Source organism: Macaca nemestrina, chromosome 16 (genome assembly GCF_043159975.1).
Source record: "Macaca nemestrina isolate mMacNem1 chromosome 16, mMacNem.hap1, whole genome shotgun sequence".
NCBI lineage: Eukaryota > Metazoa > Chordata > Mammalia > Primates > Cercopithecidae > Macaca > Macaca nemestrina.
The window spans coordinates 51996241-52011040 of NC_092140.1; the positions used below are offsets into that span (position 1 = coordinate 51996241).

The 14800-nt window shown below is 34.1% G+C and overlaps 1 protein-coding gene across 2 annotated transcripts in view; it reads right to left on the bottom strand.

Moving 5' to 3' along the window:
• Positions 1 to 12264: 12264 nt before the first annotated feature.
• Positions 12265 to 14800, bottom strand: part of LOC105495750 (uncharacterized) — a 69747-nt gene continuing 67211 nt past the window's right edge. For both annotated transcript variants that reach the window (XR_011615147.1, XM_071081694.1), the window contains exons 3-4: positions 13378 to 13497; positions 12265 to 12475 (exon numbers count right to left, since the gene is read on the bottom strand). Coding sequence is in view for 1 of the 2 variants with exons in the window: in XM_071081694.1 (XP_070937795.1) it covers positions 13482 to 13497 (16 nt within the window). In the remaining variant the exon portion in view is untranslated. The remainder of the gene's footprint in view (positions 12476 to 13377; positions 13498 to 14800) is intronic.

Below are 14800 nucleotides of genomic sequence, written 5' to 3' on the forward strand. Positions count from 1 at the left end.
AACTGGTTATTACGGATACATTCAAATACATAAGCATAGGCACAAAAATGGACACAATGAAGAAGAAACTGAAAAATATAAAAGAGAACTAAATGGAGCTTCTAGAATAAAAATATATGCTCTATGAAATCTTAAAGATACCTACTGGACATAACTAACAGCAGTTTAGATGTTAAATTAAAAAAAAAAGATTAATGAACATGGGGGCTCTGACTAAAAGCATAGAAATATTGAACTCCTCAAAAGAGTTGGAAGAACACAAAATACTTGAAATATTATAATAATGACATCAAAGCTTTCCATATATGGTAAAATACCCATCTACAAATTTAAGTTTTTTTTTTGAGATGGTCGTACACTGGTTGCCCAGGCTGAAGTGCAGTGGTGCAATCTCAGCTCATTGCATCCTTACCTACTGAGCTCAGGTGATTTTTTCCCACCTCAGCCTCCCAAGTAGCCAGGGCTAGTGGTATGCACAGCCATGCCCAGATAATTTTTTGTATTTTTAGTAGAGAGAGGGTTTTGCTATATTGCCCAGGATGGTCTCGAACTCCTAGACTCAAGCAATCCTCCTGCCTCGGCCTCCCAGAGTGCTGGGATTACAGGTGGGAGCCACTGGGTACAGCCAAATCTAAGAATCTTGACCAATTCCAAACGGAATGAACACAGACAATTTCTTCATGGGGCTTCATAGTCAAATTGCTAAAAACAACAATAAAGAAAAATGTGTAAAATCAGCCAGAGAAAAAGACATCTGACATATATATATAATTCTCTCAGAGAACAATTTCTCCTTTTACCTCACCTTAAAAAGTCTCAAGCAAGTACCTTTTATAGCAAATTCTAACCTGAAAACAATGAGGGAAGAGAATACAGGGAATTTTACTTCCTAATGTTCTCTTTGCTGTGCTTAGGAGCCATAGAAAGGAAAGAGAATGAAGCACATTGACAACAGCCCATTTATCCTTTGATCTCTACAGCCTATGTACATACAACAAGTATTAGTATTTTCCATATAATATTAATGTTAATATTTTAATATTATTTTCATATATTTATTTTTCAATACTATGTTTGCGTTTAAGGAGAAGTCATTTATCTGGAAAATAAGATCCATTGCTTTCATTATCTTAACAAATAATTTCAAGATGTCCTAAAAGAAAAAGACATTCTGTATGTTCTTAAATGCAGAAAGCTCTTAATTTTATACCCAAAGTCTCCCTTACCCACTGACACACACTGTATTTGCAGGTGTCTGTATAGTCAGTGAAATAAAGCAACATCTCACACCAGTTAGAATGGCAATCATTAAAAAATCAGGAAACAACAGGTGCTGGAGGGGATGTGGAGAAATGGGAACACTTTTACACTGTTGGTGGGACTGTAAACTAGTTCAACCATTGTGGAAAACAATGTGGCGATTCCTCAAAGATCTAGAACTAGAAATACCATTCGACCCAGCCATCCCATTACTGAGGATATACCCAAAGGATTATAAGTCATGCTGCTATAAAGACACATGCACACGTATGTTTATTGCGGCACTATTCGCAATAGCAAAGACTTGGAATGAGCCCAAATGTCCATCAGTGACAGACTGAATTAAGAAAATGTGGCACATATACACCATGGAATACTATGCAGCCATAAAAAGGATGAGTTCGTGTCCTTTGTAGGGACATGGATGCAGCTGGAAACCATCATTCTCAGTAAACTATCGCAAGAACAGAAAACCAAACACCACATGTTCTCATTCATAGGTGGGAACTGAACAATGAGATCACTTGGACACAGGAAGGGGAACATCACACACCGGGGCCTATTGTGGGGAGGGGGGAGGGGGGAGGGATAGCATTAGGAGATATACCTAATGTAAATGACGAGTTAATGGATGCAGCACACCAACATGGCTCATGTATACATATGTAACAAACCTGCACGTTGTACACATGTACCCTAGAACTTAAAGTATATTTTAAAAAATCTTTCTATTTAAATATAACTAAATTTGCATTAAAAGTATAGATCTGATTTTGACAACTTCTAAAATCATTACAGTGGTACCCCAGTGCCCTCAGGATAAGGCTCAATTTCAATTTTTATTCCAATGAGAACTTTATTTGATTTTTTTCCCTGATATTTTGTACATGACATCTCCATTTAGGTAAAGTCATTATTTCTTTTACTTTCTTCTTTCTGCCCAGAATGCCTCCACATTAAGTTAGAAACTTCTTGCTAAATGCATCCAGAGTATCCTGTATTTCTCGCAAAATATTTCTCACTTTATTGTAACTGCTCATTGAAATTATTTGCTTTCTTTCAGAGTTGGATTTACCATGAAGAAAATAAATCCTAAGTCTGCATGTCTTTTATTTAAGGAGGCTATTTTCCAGGGTCTGGTTATCAAGTACCGATAATTAAAGATCTTTTAAAATTACACATGAAATCTAAAATCACTTGAATTTTTGTAGCTGACGTATTAGATAATCATGATCAGAGATTTACTAAATTTTTCAACAATTCTAAAATATGTCTGATATTGCCAATGAGTTCCGAAGCCAAAAGAAACATCAGTAAAATATGATAAAGTACACTCTTTCTGAAGGAAAGACTGAATTGTATGTGTGCATTTCATTTTTTAGAAATACTCTTTTAAGAATAAATTCACTGACTGTCAACCACAGCAGTCAAATTATCCTTGCAAAGAAACGTTTACACTCGAAACACCAGGCATTGAGGAATACATATGGGAGGAACAGTAATCATTCTACTTCATTATAGATTAGAAGACATAAGGCAAGGTTGTGAGTTTTACCTGCTCCTCTGTGACCAAATCTCCAGTGACTTCTCTGGAAATAACTATTATTTCTTCCTTAGGAAAACCATTCGGAGCATTTATTGTTACACAGGACTCAATATTGTGTAAAAATGAAGCAGATTCACCTGGTATATTTGTTGTAATATAAATCCAACTTATTGTTCTGTAACTGGAGAGTGCAAGAGTATATGATCAAAAGGAATTCAATAGGAACTGCTGGGATTATAATTAATCCTATTTTGATCACAAGTTTAAATGAGACTGATTCCAGAAACAATAAGTAAAAGTAAAACCATCCTTCTTGACTTTTTATACATGAATATTGTAGATTACTAATTCCAAGTTGGATTAGTAGAAAGTAATTTATTGTTTTCTCAACAATTCTCACCATTATCATAATTTTAAAGAGGCCTCTAATAACTGGGATCAGGATAAGATTTTTACCTGGGGCTAAGGAGAAAGTAGCAAAAGTTAGGAAGTTAATAAAGAAAAATGAAGTAATATACATTACAAGCTTTCGTGTCTTTTAATGAAGACAGACCATGTATTTCCCTCCTGAGTCAGCCGGCTTTTCAAGTCTAATCTCATATGTAGCTGCTTGTCAATAAATGTTTTATGAAATAGGTGCCTAACACCTGATAAAAATACCTAAAAGAATGTGGGTATATGTTAATATTTATTCAAATCCCAGTTTTTACATCTAAAAAATGGGCAGTCTGAAACAGTTCATGCCCTTTATTAATTCTATTACTAAAATTTTGATAGAGTACTGCATAATGCAGTATGTGTACAATTTACAAAATATCAAAGTGAATGAGTTGCAAAACATGTTGATTATAATATGCAGATGTGATTTTTAAATTTTACACATATGTATGTGATTCTATATCTACCTGGCAATTGCAAATTTTATCTAGCAAATTTTCAAGTTTTTATAACAAAAATGTAAATCTGAAAAATTTGAAAAAACAATTTATTTTATACCAAAATTCTAGATACTTGAATGCATGGGGTGTTGGTACGATTTTTAAAGATTTTGTCAATAAGTTGAAATTGTATAAACAGTAGCTAAAATAGTTTGACCTCTAACCAAAATAAACAGAGTGAAAAGTCAAGTAACCAGAAATCCATAGTATTTTAAGAGGAACAATGTGAACTCAGTAATTAATATGCATTTTTTCAAAGTTTTGTGATGTTCAAAATGAGTTAGAGCCTATACAAAAAAAAAAAAAAAAAAAAAAAAAAAAAAAAAAAACTCGTGTGGAATAAGTTGACAATATGTTTCCTTCAAAATAACCAGTTTGGAGCAAGTCAAATATATCCATTTCTTAAAGAAGTTTTAAAATCAAAATTTTTAATAACTGACGACTGGTGTCCAGAGTCCCCTCATTCCCCAAGAGGAATGATGTCTTCTTCTCACTAAATCGCACCATATTATGTGACAAAGCATATGATGTGTTAGCGACCACATGCTGACTGAGCAGCTGTACAAAATGAATTAATATCAAATTGTGAAAACATCTAGAACTGCAAACTTTGAGAATGTTTAATGAAAATAGAAAGATGATGGTGTCTGTTATACAATTAATCATATAATAAGTTTAGTATATTTATAATTAACATTTTCTATTTTGTATGTTGTGTTTGAAGGATGAATTATTTTTCATTATAAGCATATTGCATCATATATTTCTATTTCATGGCCAGTAAGGTTTTTTAAAGTGTGTGGATGTATGAGATGTCAATATAAATAAAAATGTAATGGAGAAACATAGCATTAGCTGTGATTATTGACTTAATATGAGTTAAATAAGATCCAGGATTCAAAGGCTGTCTTAAAAGGGAATCAACTGATATCAAGGAATATTCATGGTATTAATTACAAGTATTTAAATATATATATCATTGATTTCTGTGATAGTTATCAATTTATTAACTCTCAGCTCCAAATTCACTCTTCAATATATGTTCTGTGATAATAGACATATTTCCTTCAAATATTTCTTCTTTATATAGTCTACAATTTAAGCTTCCTCAGCAAAGGTCACTGGAGGGACTTTGCAGGAGAAAGGAGCACTCTTGCATTTCAAGAGTTGCACATTTTGGTCTGTGATATGGGCATCAGAACGGCACCAAGTACACAGCTGGAAGTAGGATCTCTTGGCATCCTTGCAGCCCTAGCTCAGGCCGGTGATCATCTTGCTGCAGCTATCTCACCACAGACCCTATATGCTGCATGGCTTCTGCCGATTTGACGTTTCTGATGCTTACCTGCCCCAAGGCCCCAGAACTTTATTTCCCAATTTTCTTGATGCTGCATCCCTAGCAACACCATGTATCTCCCAACATAAACACCGTGCATTCGAGGCTTTCTGTCTTCACTGGTGCCCCTACTTCCTCTCTGAGTTCATCTGCCTAGCCTCTGGCTATGGCTCACCTCCTGTTTTCTAGGGACTTTGTTGTTCCTGCTTGCCCCACAGCTGTGGATGAACTCTAGGCCAGGCAAACCAGTAAAGTTTTCTCTTACACAGAGGCCTGTCACTGCACCTTTGTGGAGCTCTAAGCCCGTTTTGGTGGTGGACCCCCCCCTTCTAAGTATGACTCTCCCTGTGCAGTCTCCCTCAGCTCTAAGATACCATGTAAATATTTCTTACACCTTATAAATACTTTTAATTAAAATAATAATTATTAATTACTTACATGGTTTATTTTTTATATTAAAATTACCCTGTTTATATCACTGCATGGCTTGTCGCCTGATTGTGTTCGGACTAATACAAAATTGGTATCAGGAGTGGGCTTAAAACACTAGTCCCTAAAAATGGGATTTGGTGTTGGTTTTGCGCTTGAGTTTAAGCACAGTGCGGAGCTCCTTGCCAATGGGAAATAAAATACTAGTAATCTCTGACATGCAGTGGAATCTCAATCAAGTTATCACTGTAACTGATTATGATGAAGTACCAACTGATCCATGTATCTTGGAAGCTCATGTGGCTGTTGTACATGACTGTTTTGGTAATGATGATTATGTAAAGACCATGATATAAGATGGATTATTTGGGGGCAGGGAGCGGTGGCTCATGCCTGTAATCCCAGCACTTTGGGAGGCTGAGGCAGGCAGATCACGAGGTCAAGATATTGAGACCATCCTGTCTAACATGGTGAAACCCCGTCTCCACTAAAAATACAAAAAAAAAAAAAATTAGCTGGGCGTGGTGGCGGGCACCTGTAGTCCCAGCTACTGGGGAGACTGAGGCAGGAGAATGACGTGAACCCGGGAGGTGGAGCTTGCAGTGAGCTGAGATTCCGCCACTGCACTCCAGCCTGGGCAACAGAGCGAGACTCTGTCTCAAGAAAACAAACAAAGCATTATTTTGAATGAAAGTAGCTTATTCTCTGTTTTCTAGGAAGATATGCCTTTTGTTCTTGAAAACACAATGATAGCTTCATTTGTGGAAGACACCTTGTAAGTTGATTCCCATTTTACTCAAAACCCACTATGACTACCCTGTTGCTATTAGATCCATAGCTATTTGTCAAATATGAACATGATCTGGGGAAGTTGCTATACATTATAACCTAGGAGAAAATAATTTAATATCAAGATAATTACAAGAATTCCCTAATATATTTTGGCAGAAAACAGAATATGATGAAAATTAAGCATGTTGGACCAAAGAGGAAAGTTTGTAATAGTAGATAGGGCTGGATTAATTGATATGGGTGTGTTTACTAAACATTAGAGATTTAATATCATGTCCATTATTTTTCAAACTTTGCTTCTAAATTGTTCTCTTTCATCCTCATCTGAAACTCCAGTTACACTAATGTTAGAACTTTCTTCTCTCCTACTTATTTCATACATTTTCTAACCATTTTGCTCTTTGTGCTTTGGTTAGAATATTTTACATCAGCTTTCTCCAGTTCTCTAATGTGTTCCGTTTTCCAATTTGCTATAAAATGCATTGATAGAGTTCCTAATTTCAATTTGTTTTCCTGAATCCCAAATTTCTTGTTTGATTTTGATTTTTCCTGTTTAGATTAGTTTTCTAGCATGACTGTCTACATCTATTTTTCTTTCACATGTGAGTCATTTTGTATTTAAAGCCAATTGCTGATAATTTCAATAACTTAAGTTATCTTTTGGTCTATTTTCATCACTTTTCTTTTCCTTCTTAATCCTTGATATTTTAACATTGGACATAGACTATGAAACATTTAAGAGGCTCTAAATGATTTTTTTCTTCTTTAATCATCGTGTTCTCTTGTAGACAGATACAGTTAGGGCATATTACATGAACTTGTTCAAGGCTGTGCTGTAATGTTGCAGGCTTTTGTTTTGTTTCATTTTCTAAAGTTTATGTACATAGGATTTATTTTCATTTCTAGGATAAAGCCCTCCAAGGATCATGACTGAAAATGTGAATGACGCCAATTCTGTGTGTCACAGACTCAAATTTTTATCTCCTCCATATGTTGAGAGTGCCTCTTACACTGTCCTTGACTCAGGGGCAAACAATTAAATGAAAAGTTAACATCGTTGAGCCTCTCTTCTCACTGATATCTTAGCTACTAATTTTTTTCACTTTCTTATCACTTCAGCCTCAGTCTGCCAAGCACTGTATGATTGTAAGAATAAAATCTACCATCCTCTTTCATTCTTGGCAAATTTTTGGTTTATTGGTCTTTGTTCCATGTCATTAATTGGCAAACGTTCCAAGGGAGAAAAAGGCCCAGTGATTGTTGGTTCAGCTCTGTAGTTTATATTTTTCTGGGATCCTACCTTCAAGTTATGATTTCTTTGGAAGATTTTCTTTATATTTTTAATACTATTATGCATTTTAGCAGATTTGCTTTTTTACTGCTGTTGTTCTGGTTTAGAGTTTTCATCTTCCATAAGCTACCCTTCCATAGATAAAGCCAGAAGTCTCCTGTGATATCACTTACATACATTTAGTGTTTAGACTGTAAATTACTTTAGAGTTAAGACAACGTCTACATTTTTACTTTTTTATCTAAACTATCTTGGCACTCTATAATAGGATTTAATTATATGTGTTGGGGGTAAAACTAGACTCAAGGAAATAAAATAGAACAGTGATCTCATCAGAATAACAAGATAAAATGTTGGTGTTGTACGAGGTAGTGTCATGGGGATGGGCAAAAGTGGTAATTAGAAACTTTTCAATTGTCCAGGTGTGTTGTTGAGGATGTTGCCCACAAGGAATTATAAAAATTGTTTTCCATGGGTCTTAATACCAGGAACATCTGTGCTTCTCCCAAATAACTGTAAGAAAAATTTCACAATATGGATGCTGAACTTCTCATAATTTATTGTATTTGTTTCTGATTTGGCTGTTTAAGAATTCAGAAATAAATAATAACTTAGCTTTAATTATTCAGTTGTGTATCTTAGAATGTAATTTACAATTACCTTTATTTTTTTCTTTCTTGTTTTTTTATATATACAAATTATATAACAAATATATCCCTTCTGTGGCATTAAATATATGTCTTGGTAGGTTGTTTTAAATTCTGTTTTGGTAGAAGTGAAAGATAAACTAAAAAATACAAACATAAATTTAAATTCCAAGACCAATTGAATGAGGATCTTCTCCTGAATTACCTTTTTTATAAACCATGGGCATAATTTACATGATATCGTTTCAGTAAGTAAGCAGTAAAAAAATCAAACAAAATGGCCTGAAGGAATAAGAGTCTTATTATCTCACGTTAAAAGTAGCTCAGGGTCAGTGAAATGATATAGTTTTTGTTTGTTTGTTTGTTTTCTTGTGTTTATTTGTATTGTTCTTTTGCTGTTTCTACATCATCAGGGTTTCAGTGCAGCATTTCAGCAATTCCCTTGACCTTCTCCTTTTTTATTCATGATGGCCACACATCAATGATTGTATACTCACACAATGATATAAAAAAGATAGGAAGGACATTTCTCTTTTTAATACTAGGAACGTAAACTTTCTCATGAGCCCATAAAAAAGATTTCCCTCTATGAATCATTATTTAGAGGAATCAGATTCTCATGCCTAAGCAGACTACTGGCAAAGCAACTCTCATTTACTGACCAGCAGGATTGCTGGGGAAGGTACCTACAAAGCACAACATTGTATAACACATTTTTTTTAAATTAGGGTTCTAATACCAAGAAAAAAATGACAATTGAGTAGAAAGAACAATGATGTCTTCCAAACTCCTTTACTGAATTATGATACAATACATAATACAATATATTTTTAGGTTCAAAATGTCAAGTGTCAGTCACTCATTCATTAAACAAACAAACAAATATCCCTGGGTATATAATTTGTTCCAGCTATAGTTCTTAAAAATAGAAATAGGGTAGTGAACAAAGAGATAAATTCCTGGGATCATGGAAGTTAGCAATCAGTAAAAACAGAATAAAAAAGAAAAAGAAAAATTGTAGCGGTGTTATATAATTAGAAGACTGGGTGCATTGGCTCACACTTGTAATCCCAGCATTTTGAGAAGTCAAAGCAGGAGGATTACTTGAGCCTAGTGAGTCAATACTAGCCTGGGCAACTAAGCAAGACCTCATCTCTACCAAAAAGTAAAATATAAAAATTAGCCAGATATGGTGGCATGTTCCTGTAGTCCCAGCTACTCAGGAGGCTGATATGGGAGGAACTCTTGAGTGCAGGAGGTGGGATTGCAGTGAGCTAAGATGGTGCCATTGCATTCCAGCTTTGGAAACAGAGCAAGACTGTGTCTGAAAAAGATATATATTTTTTTCTGGCTATATTTACCAACACTGGTAAATGATGGGCAGTGTTCAATGACCCACTGTCAAAGTGTGAAATGTATAGCCAGAAAGGCACAAATAGAAGGAGACATTTACTGGACTCTTGGAAAAACTAAGTAGGCAAATGGAGCATATGTTTTCAGAAAAAAATAAAATAGGCAGAGAGAACAAGTGCAAAAATTTTGAAGTAGGACCATTCCTATACCCTTTGAGAAGTACTGAGGTCAGTATGACTGGAATGGAATAGCCAAGCACAAAGAAGGAAAGGTCAGAAGGCTTTGTAGGCTATTATAAGAACTGGCTTTTAACCTGAATGTGACGAAAAGCTACTGGAGAGCTGAGTAGAGAAATGATACAATCTATCTGAAATCTTAGAAGAGAATCATTTTAGCTTGTATATTCAGAATAGATGAATGAAGGTAAGAATGAAAATAGAAGAATGAGTTAGAGAGCTGTTTCAATAATGTAGGTGAGGAATGCTGGCGTCTTGGACTCAGGTAGTTGCAGAGAAAGAGGTGGGATATGATCAAATTTTGAATATACATTTCAAGTAGAACAGAAGACTTTGCTGATGGATGGGATGTGGAGATATGGGGGCAGGTAGCGTGATTTAAAAATTGTACAAATATTTATGCCTAAGAGATTCAAATAACTTATTTTTCCTCAGCCTAAATATTAGTCCCTTATTTTCGAATTATAGCTAAATTTTCTAAACTTTAACTTTTCTCATATGGATGTGAATTATTCTTTTTCTGAGTTTTTAAAAAATGTTGCTATTTCTCCACCATCTCATAATAATATTCTGAATTATATTATATATATTCGTTATTTAGTCTACTCCTATTTATAAATAATCTACCTCGATTTTTAAAATCAGAGCTCCTGAAGAGAAGGAACAATATCTACTCCTTCATTCATGCAAATAATAGATTTTTCCTCAGGCAATATGCTAGGCATTGGAGGTATAGCTATATACCAATCAACATAAAGCTGCCTTCATGAAGCTTGTGCATTGTGTATAAACACCCCTTCTTGGTGTTCACTGTGTATCTGTTGAATTTGAATGCAGTATACATTTTAAAAATATATTTTTATTGTTATTTACCTATTTCAAAGAAAAAAATGCTGACAAAAACATCTTCCTCCAGCACGATTAAAATAAAATCCCGGCCGGGGGATTTGCTGTAATCCCAGCACTTTGGGAGGCCGAGGCAGGTGGATCACGAGGTCAGAAGATTGAGGCCATCCTGGCTAACACTGTGAAACCCCGTCTCTACTAAAAAATACAAAACAAAATTAGCCGGGTGCGGTGGCGGGCGCCTGTAGTCCCAGCTACGCAGGAGGCTGAGGCAGGAGAATGCTGTGAACCCGGGAGGCGGAGCTTGCAGTGAGCCGAGATCGCGCCACTGCACCCCAGCCTGGGCGACAGAGCGAGACCCCGTCTCAAAAAAATAAAATAAAATAAAATAAAATAAAATAAAATAAAATAAAATAAAATCCCATACATGGAAGTATATTTAATGGGGAAGAATATACAACATTTCTATTTGATTTCCTGAAGTGGATACAAATTATTTCCAACTGCTGAAATATGTCGCACCAACACTGGTAAATGATGGGCAGTGTTCAATGACCCATTGTCAAAGTGTGAAATAAGAGACAACAGTACTGTTCAAAGTCACCAGGCTCTGTTCCTTGGTATTTGAGTTCCAAGGTTACTATACTTGCAAAGGTTGTTTTTAGTTTGGAGGGAAAGTATGTTTTTTTAAATATGCTTACACAACACATATTTGTGTTTAAGTGCATATTTGTGTTTAAGGATGTTTATTCCAGTTCATTTTCCTTGCAATTTATGGAACTTATTTTGCCTACATTAAAAGGAGAGGCAAAGGATGAAAATTTAGTATTATCGCATGAAAATATGTTTTATACTTCCTGGGATTGGGCAATATGGCTCAAGATTAAGACAATAAATTGCGAGCCCAGTTTTCTGGCTTCAAAGTATAGCTTAGCTATTTACTAATTATATGACCCTGGTAAATCATTTAAGTGCTCAAGACCCAGATTTCCTCATCTATAAAATGTTGGATAATAACAATTGTTTCAAAAAATATTTTTCTCTCATAGTCTGTGTTATGGGTTGAATTGTGTCCTACAACAAATTATGTTGGAGTTTCAATTCTCAGTATCTGCGAATATGACTTTACTTAAAAATAGGCTTTGCAGATATAATCAATGAAGATGTGGTCATTAATGCAGGTCATAACTCATCATGACTGCTGTCCCTATAAAAACAGAAAACATCATGTGAAGACTGAGATGCACAGAGAGAATATCATGGGACAGTGGAGGCAGGGACTGGAATCATGCAGCTGCAAGTCAAGGACTGTTAGAGACTGATAGTGATACTGTAACTAAGAGAAAGGTATGAGATAGATTCACCCCTAGAATCTTCGAGAGAAGACATCTCTGCTTATACCTTGATTTCAAATGTCCAGTTTCCCAAACAGTGAGAAAATAAATTTCTGTTGATATAAGCCACATAGTTTGTGGCGATTTGTTATAGCAGTCCTACAAAACTAAAATAGGGTGGTTATAATTATTAAATTATCTAATAACTGAGTAATCAGAACAGAATCTAGCCCATTTTAAGTATGTATGAGTTTGAGGGTTTATTACTGAAAAATTCATTCGCATTCAATAGAATGTTCTCCGCTGGTCTCCATTGCTTATATTCCAACTGTATTTGTCTCCTAAGGCTACAATGACAAAATATGATAGACAAAATATCATAGACTGATGGCTTAAACAAGAGATATTATTTCTCACAGTTCCAGAGTCTAGGGAGTTCAATATCAAGGAGTCTCACAATTTGGTTCCTGGTGAAAGCAAAAAAGCACAAATAACTTGAAATATTCCATCACTTCACTGGTTTATATTAAGAAACATATTAATTTGAAATATTCTGTGACAGATGATAAATAGCACATTTTTAAAGTTCAATGCAAAATTCTAAGCTAAAAATAAAGACTAGTTTTAGTTTGAAAATGACAATACAGAAGATAGCTAATTTTTTAGTTTAGATCATTCTTTTTCAGCAAATACCAACATGTTATCCATAGCCTAACAGGTGTGGTAATTAAAATTGTTGTTTCATTTCATATAACAGTAAATAATATGTAAAGTAGTCATTTACAAAAAAATTTAACTTTATATAACACATAGAGTTATTTTCCCTAACCATTTATTACTGTTTCTCTTTTGCTGATATCCCTAGGAGGAAATATTTGTATTATTTTAATAGCTATAATAAATTGAACATTTTCACAAAAAGAATAAAAAGAAAGAGGGAGAAAAGCAGGAGGAGAAGAAAAATAAATAGACAAAGAAAATGAATTAAAAGTGGCTTTAACCAGAATATAAGGTAGTAAGTGCAAATCATGGAAAACACTCATCATTCTTTCATTATGGTTGAGAAATAGAGAAGGGAAAATTAGTAGTAGTAGTATACTGGCTACCATGGAAAACTTCCAGGGCACAAGCAATATCAAGTGCTTAATTTCAATATATCAGTAGTGAATGAGCTTCAGTAATATGTACAGAACCAGGGGTTACTTCTATAAGAGCCATGCACAAGTACTAATAGCTGGAATTCAAAAATTACTGTACTGTACAAGGGAAAAATAATTCTTCATTTATGCTTATATCTGCCTCAGCTCCTAACACATAATCATCCACAAATATGTGTAGAATAATAACCTTACAGAAATTGTGTACTGACCTTCTGGTCCCTCTAATCCAAAGATGATCCCCTAAGATGTCGAGGAATCAAGTAGTTTGCTTTTGCATTATCCATTCCAATAAATCAGTCTCAATCGTCAGTTTTCAAAGAGAGGTAAGTCTAAATTACAAAACAATAAAAAAAAAGCCAATGACTCCTATTTAGCTTAGAACCAAAATGTTTTAATAAGTTTGCATGAAAGAGAAACTTGAGCATAGTTGAAATTAAAATTAGCAAAATAAATATTTAATTGGGTAAATAATAATCATTTAGTAATTTTGGATGATAGACTTTGCCTTGGACTCAATCAAGATAATGTATTTAAAAGTCTTTATTAAATTTGTATCAAAACAGTTTTAATGTGAATTTATCTAATGTCAGGCCAACAACATAAATTATGTGAATTCTATGGACTTAGGAAGGTCAAGACTTTTATAGACACATAAATCATAATTATCTTATAGAACACTAGATTAAGAGTTAGCAAACTATGGTCCATTGACAAAGCCCAATTCACTTTCTATTATTTACATTTATATTGGAACACAGTCACCCTCAACCCTTTGTGTATGTCTATGATTGTTTTCATGCTGTAAGGTTGCTGTGCTGCATTAAAGACTGGCCCATAAAGCATAAAAATATTTACTATCTGGCTCTTTAAATAAAATGTTTACCAGAATTTGTACTATATTATAATTTCAATAATGCTTCCTTTTATATTGAATACTAATTTATAACTATTTAAGCAAGTAAAAAGGCTTCTTAGATTTTATAGTCAATCTTGTCTAAAATTAGTTTAATGATCCCTCTCTACACTAAAAGACTGTAAGTCTCTCTAATAATACTTCTTCATTCTTTATTAATATCACCATCAGAATGAAAAAAATGCATCAGAAAGTCCCTTTTATAAAATAAGGAAGCTGGACAAGAAGTTATCAGTAGTAGCAGTTAAAATGATATGATTCTATAATTAAATATGAAATATTAAGATAAGTGTTCATCACAAATTTATTTTTAGTGATGATGTTAAGTATAGTGAGCTTTTAAACTTTGCATAACATAATGGCTATTGGAGACTATGATTATATTTAGTTCATTTTATAGCAAATACACAGTTCCTAATATATTCCTGTTTATAATAAAATAAACCTATGTCCATATTATGTAACTTTGCATTGTAACTGGAATTCACAATGAGAGTATGTTTTCTAAACTGTGCTGATTTTTGAAAGCCTCTACACAAGTTACTTGCTTCTGTGTGTTTCAAAAAATATTTCAGATAATATAAATAACATTGAATAATTACTACAAAATACTGTTAGGCTTTGAAGACAAAATGAGGATGGGAGGGGAACACTCTAAAGCATTTTATTTTTTCCAAAGAAGTATAACATTTAGAGATGTCAAGTGGTAGCTTGGTTGA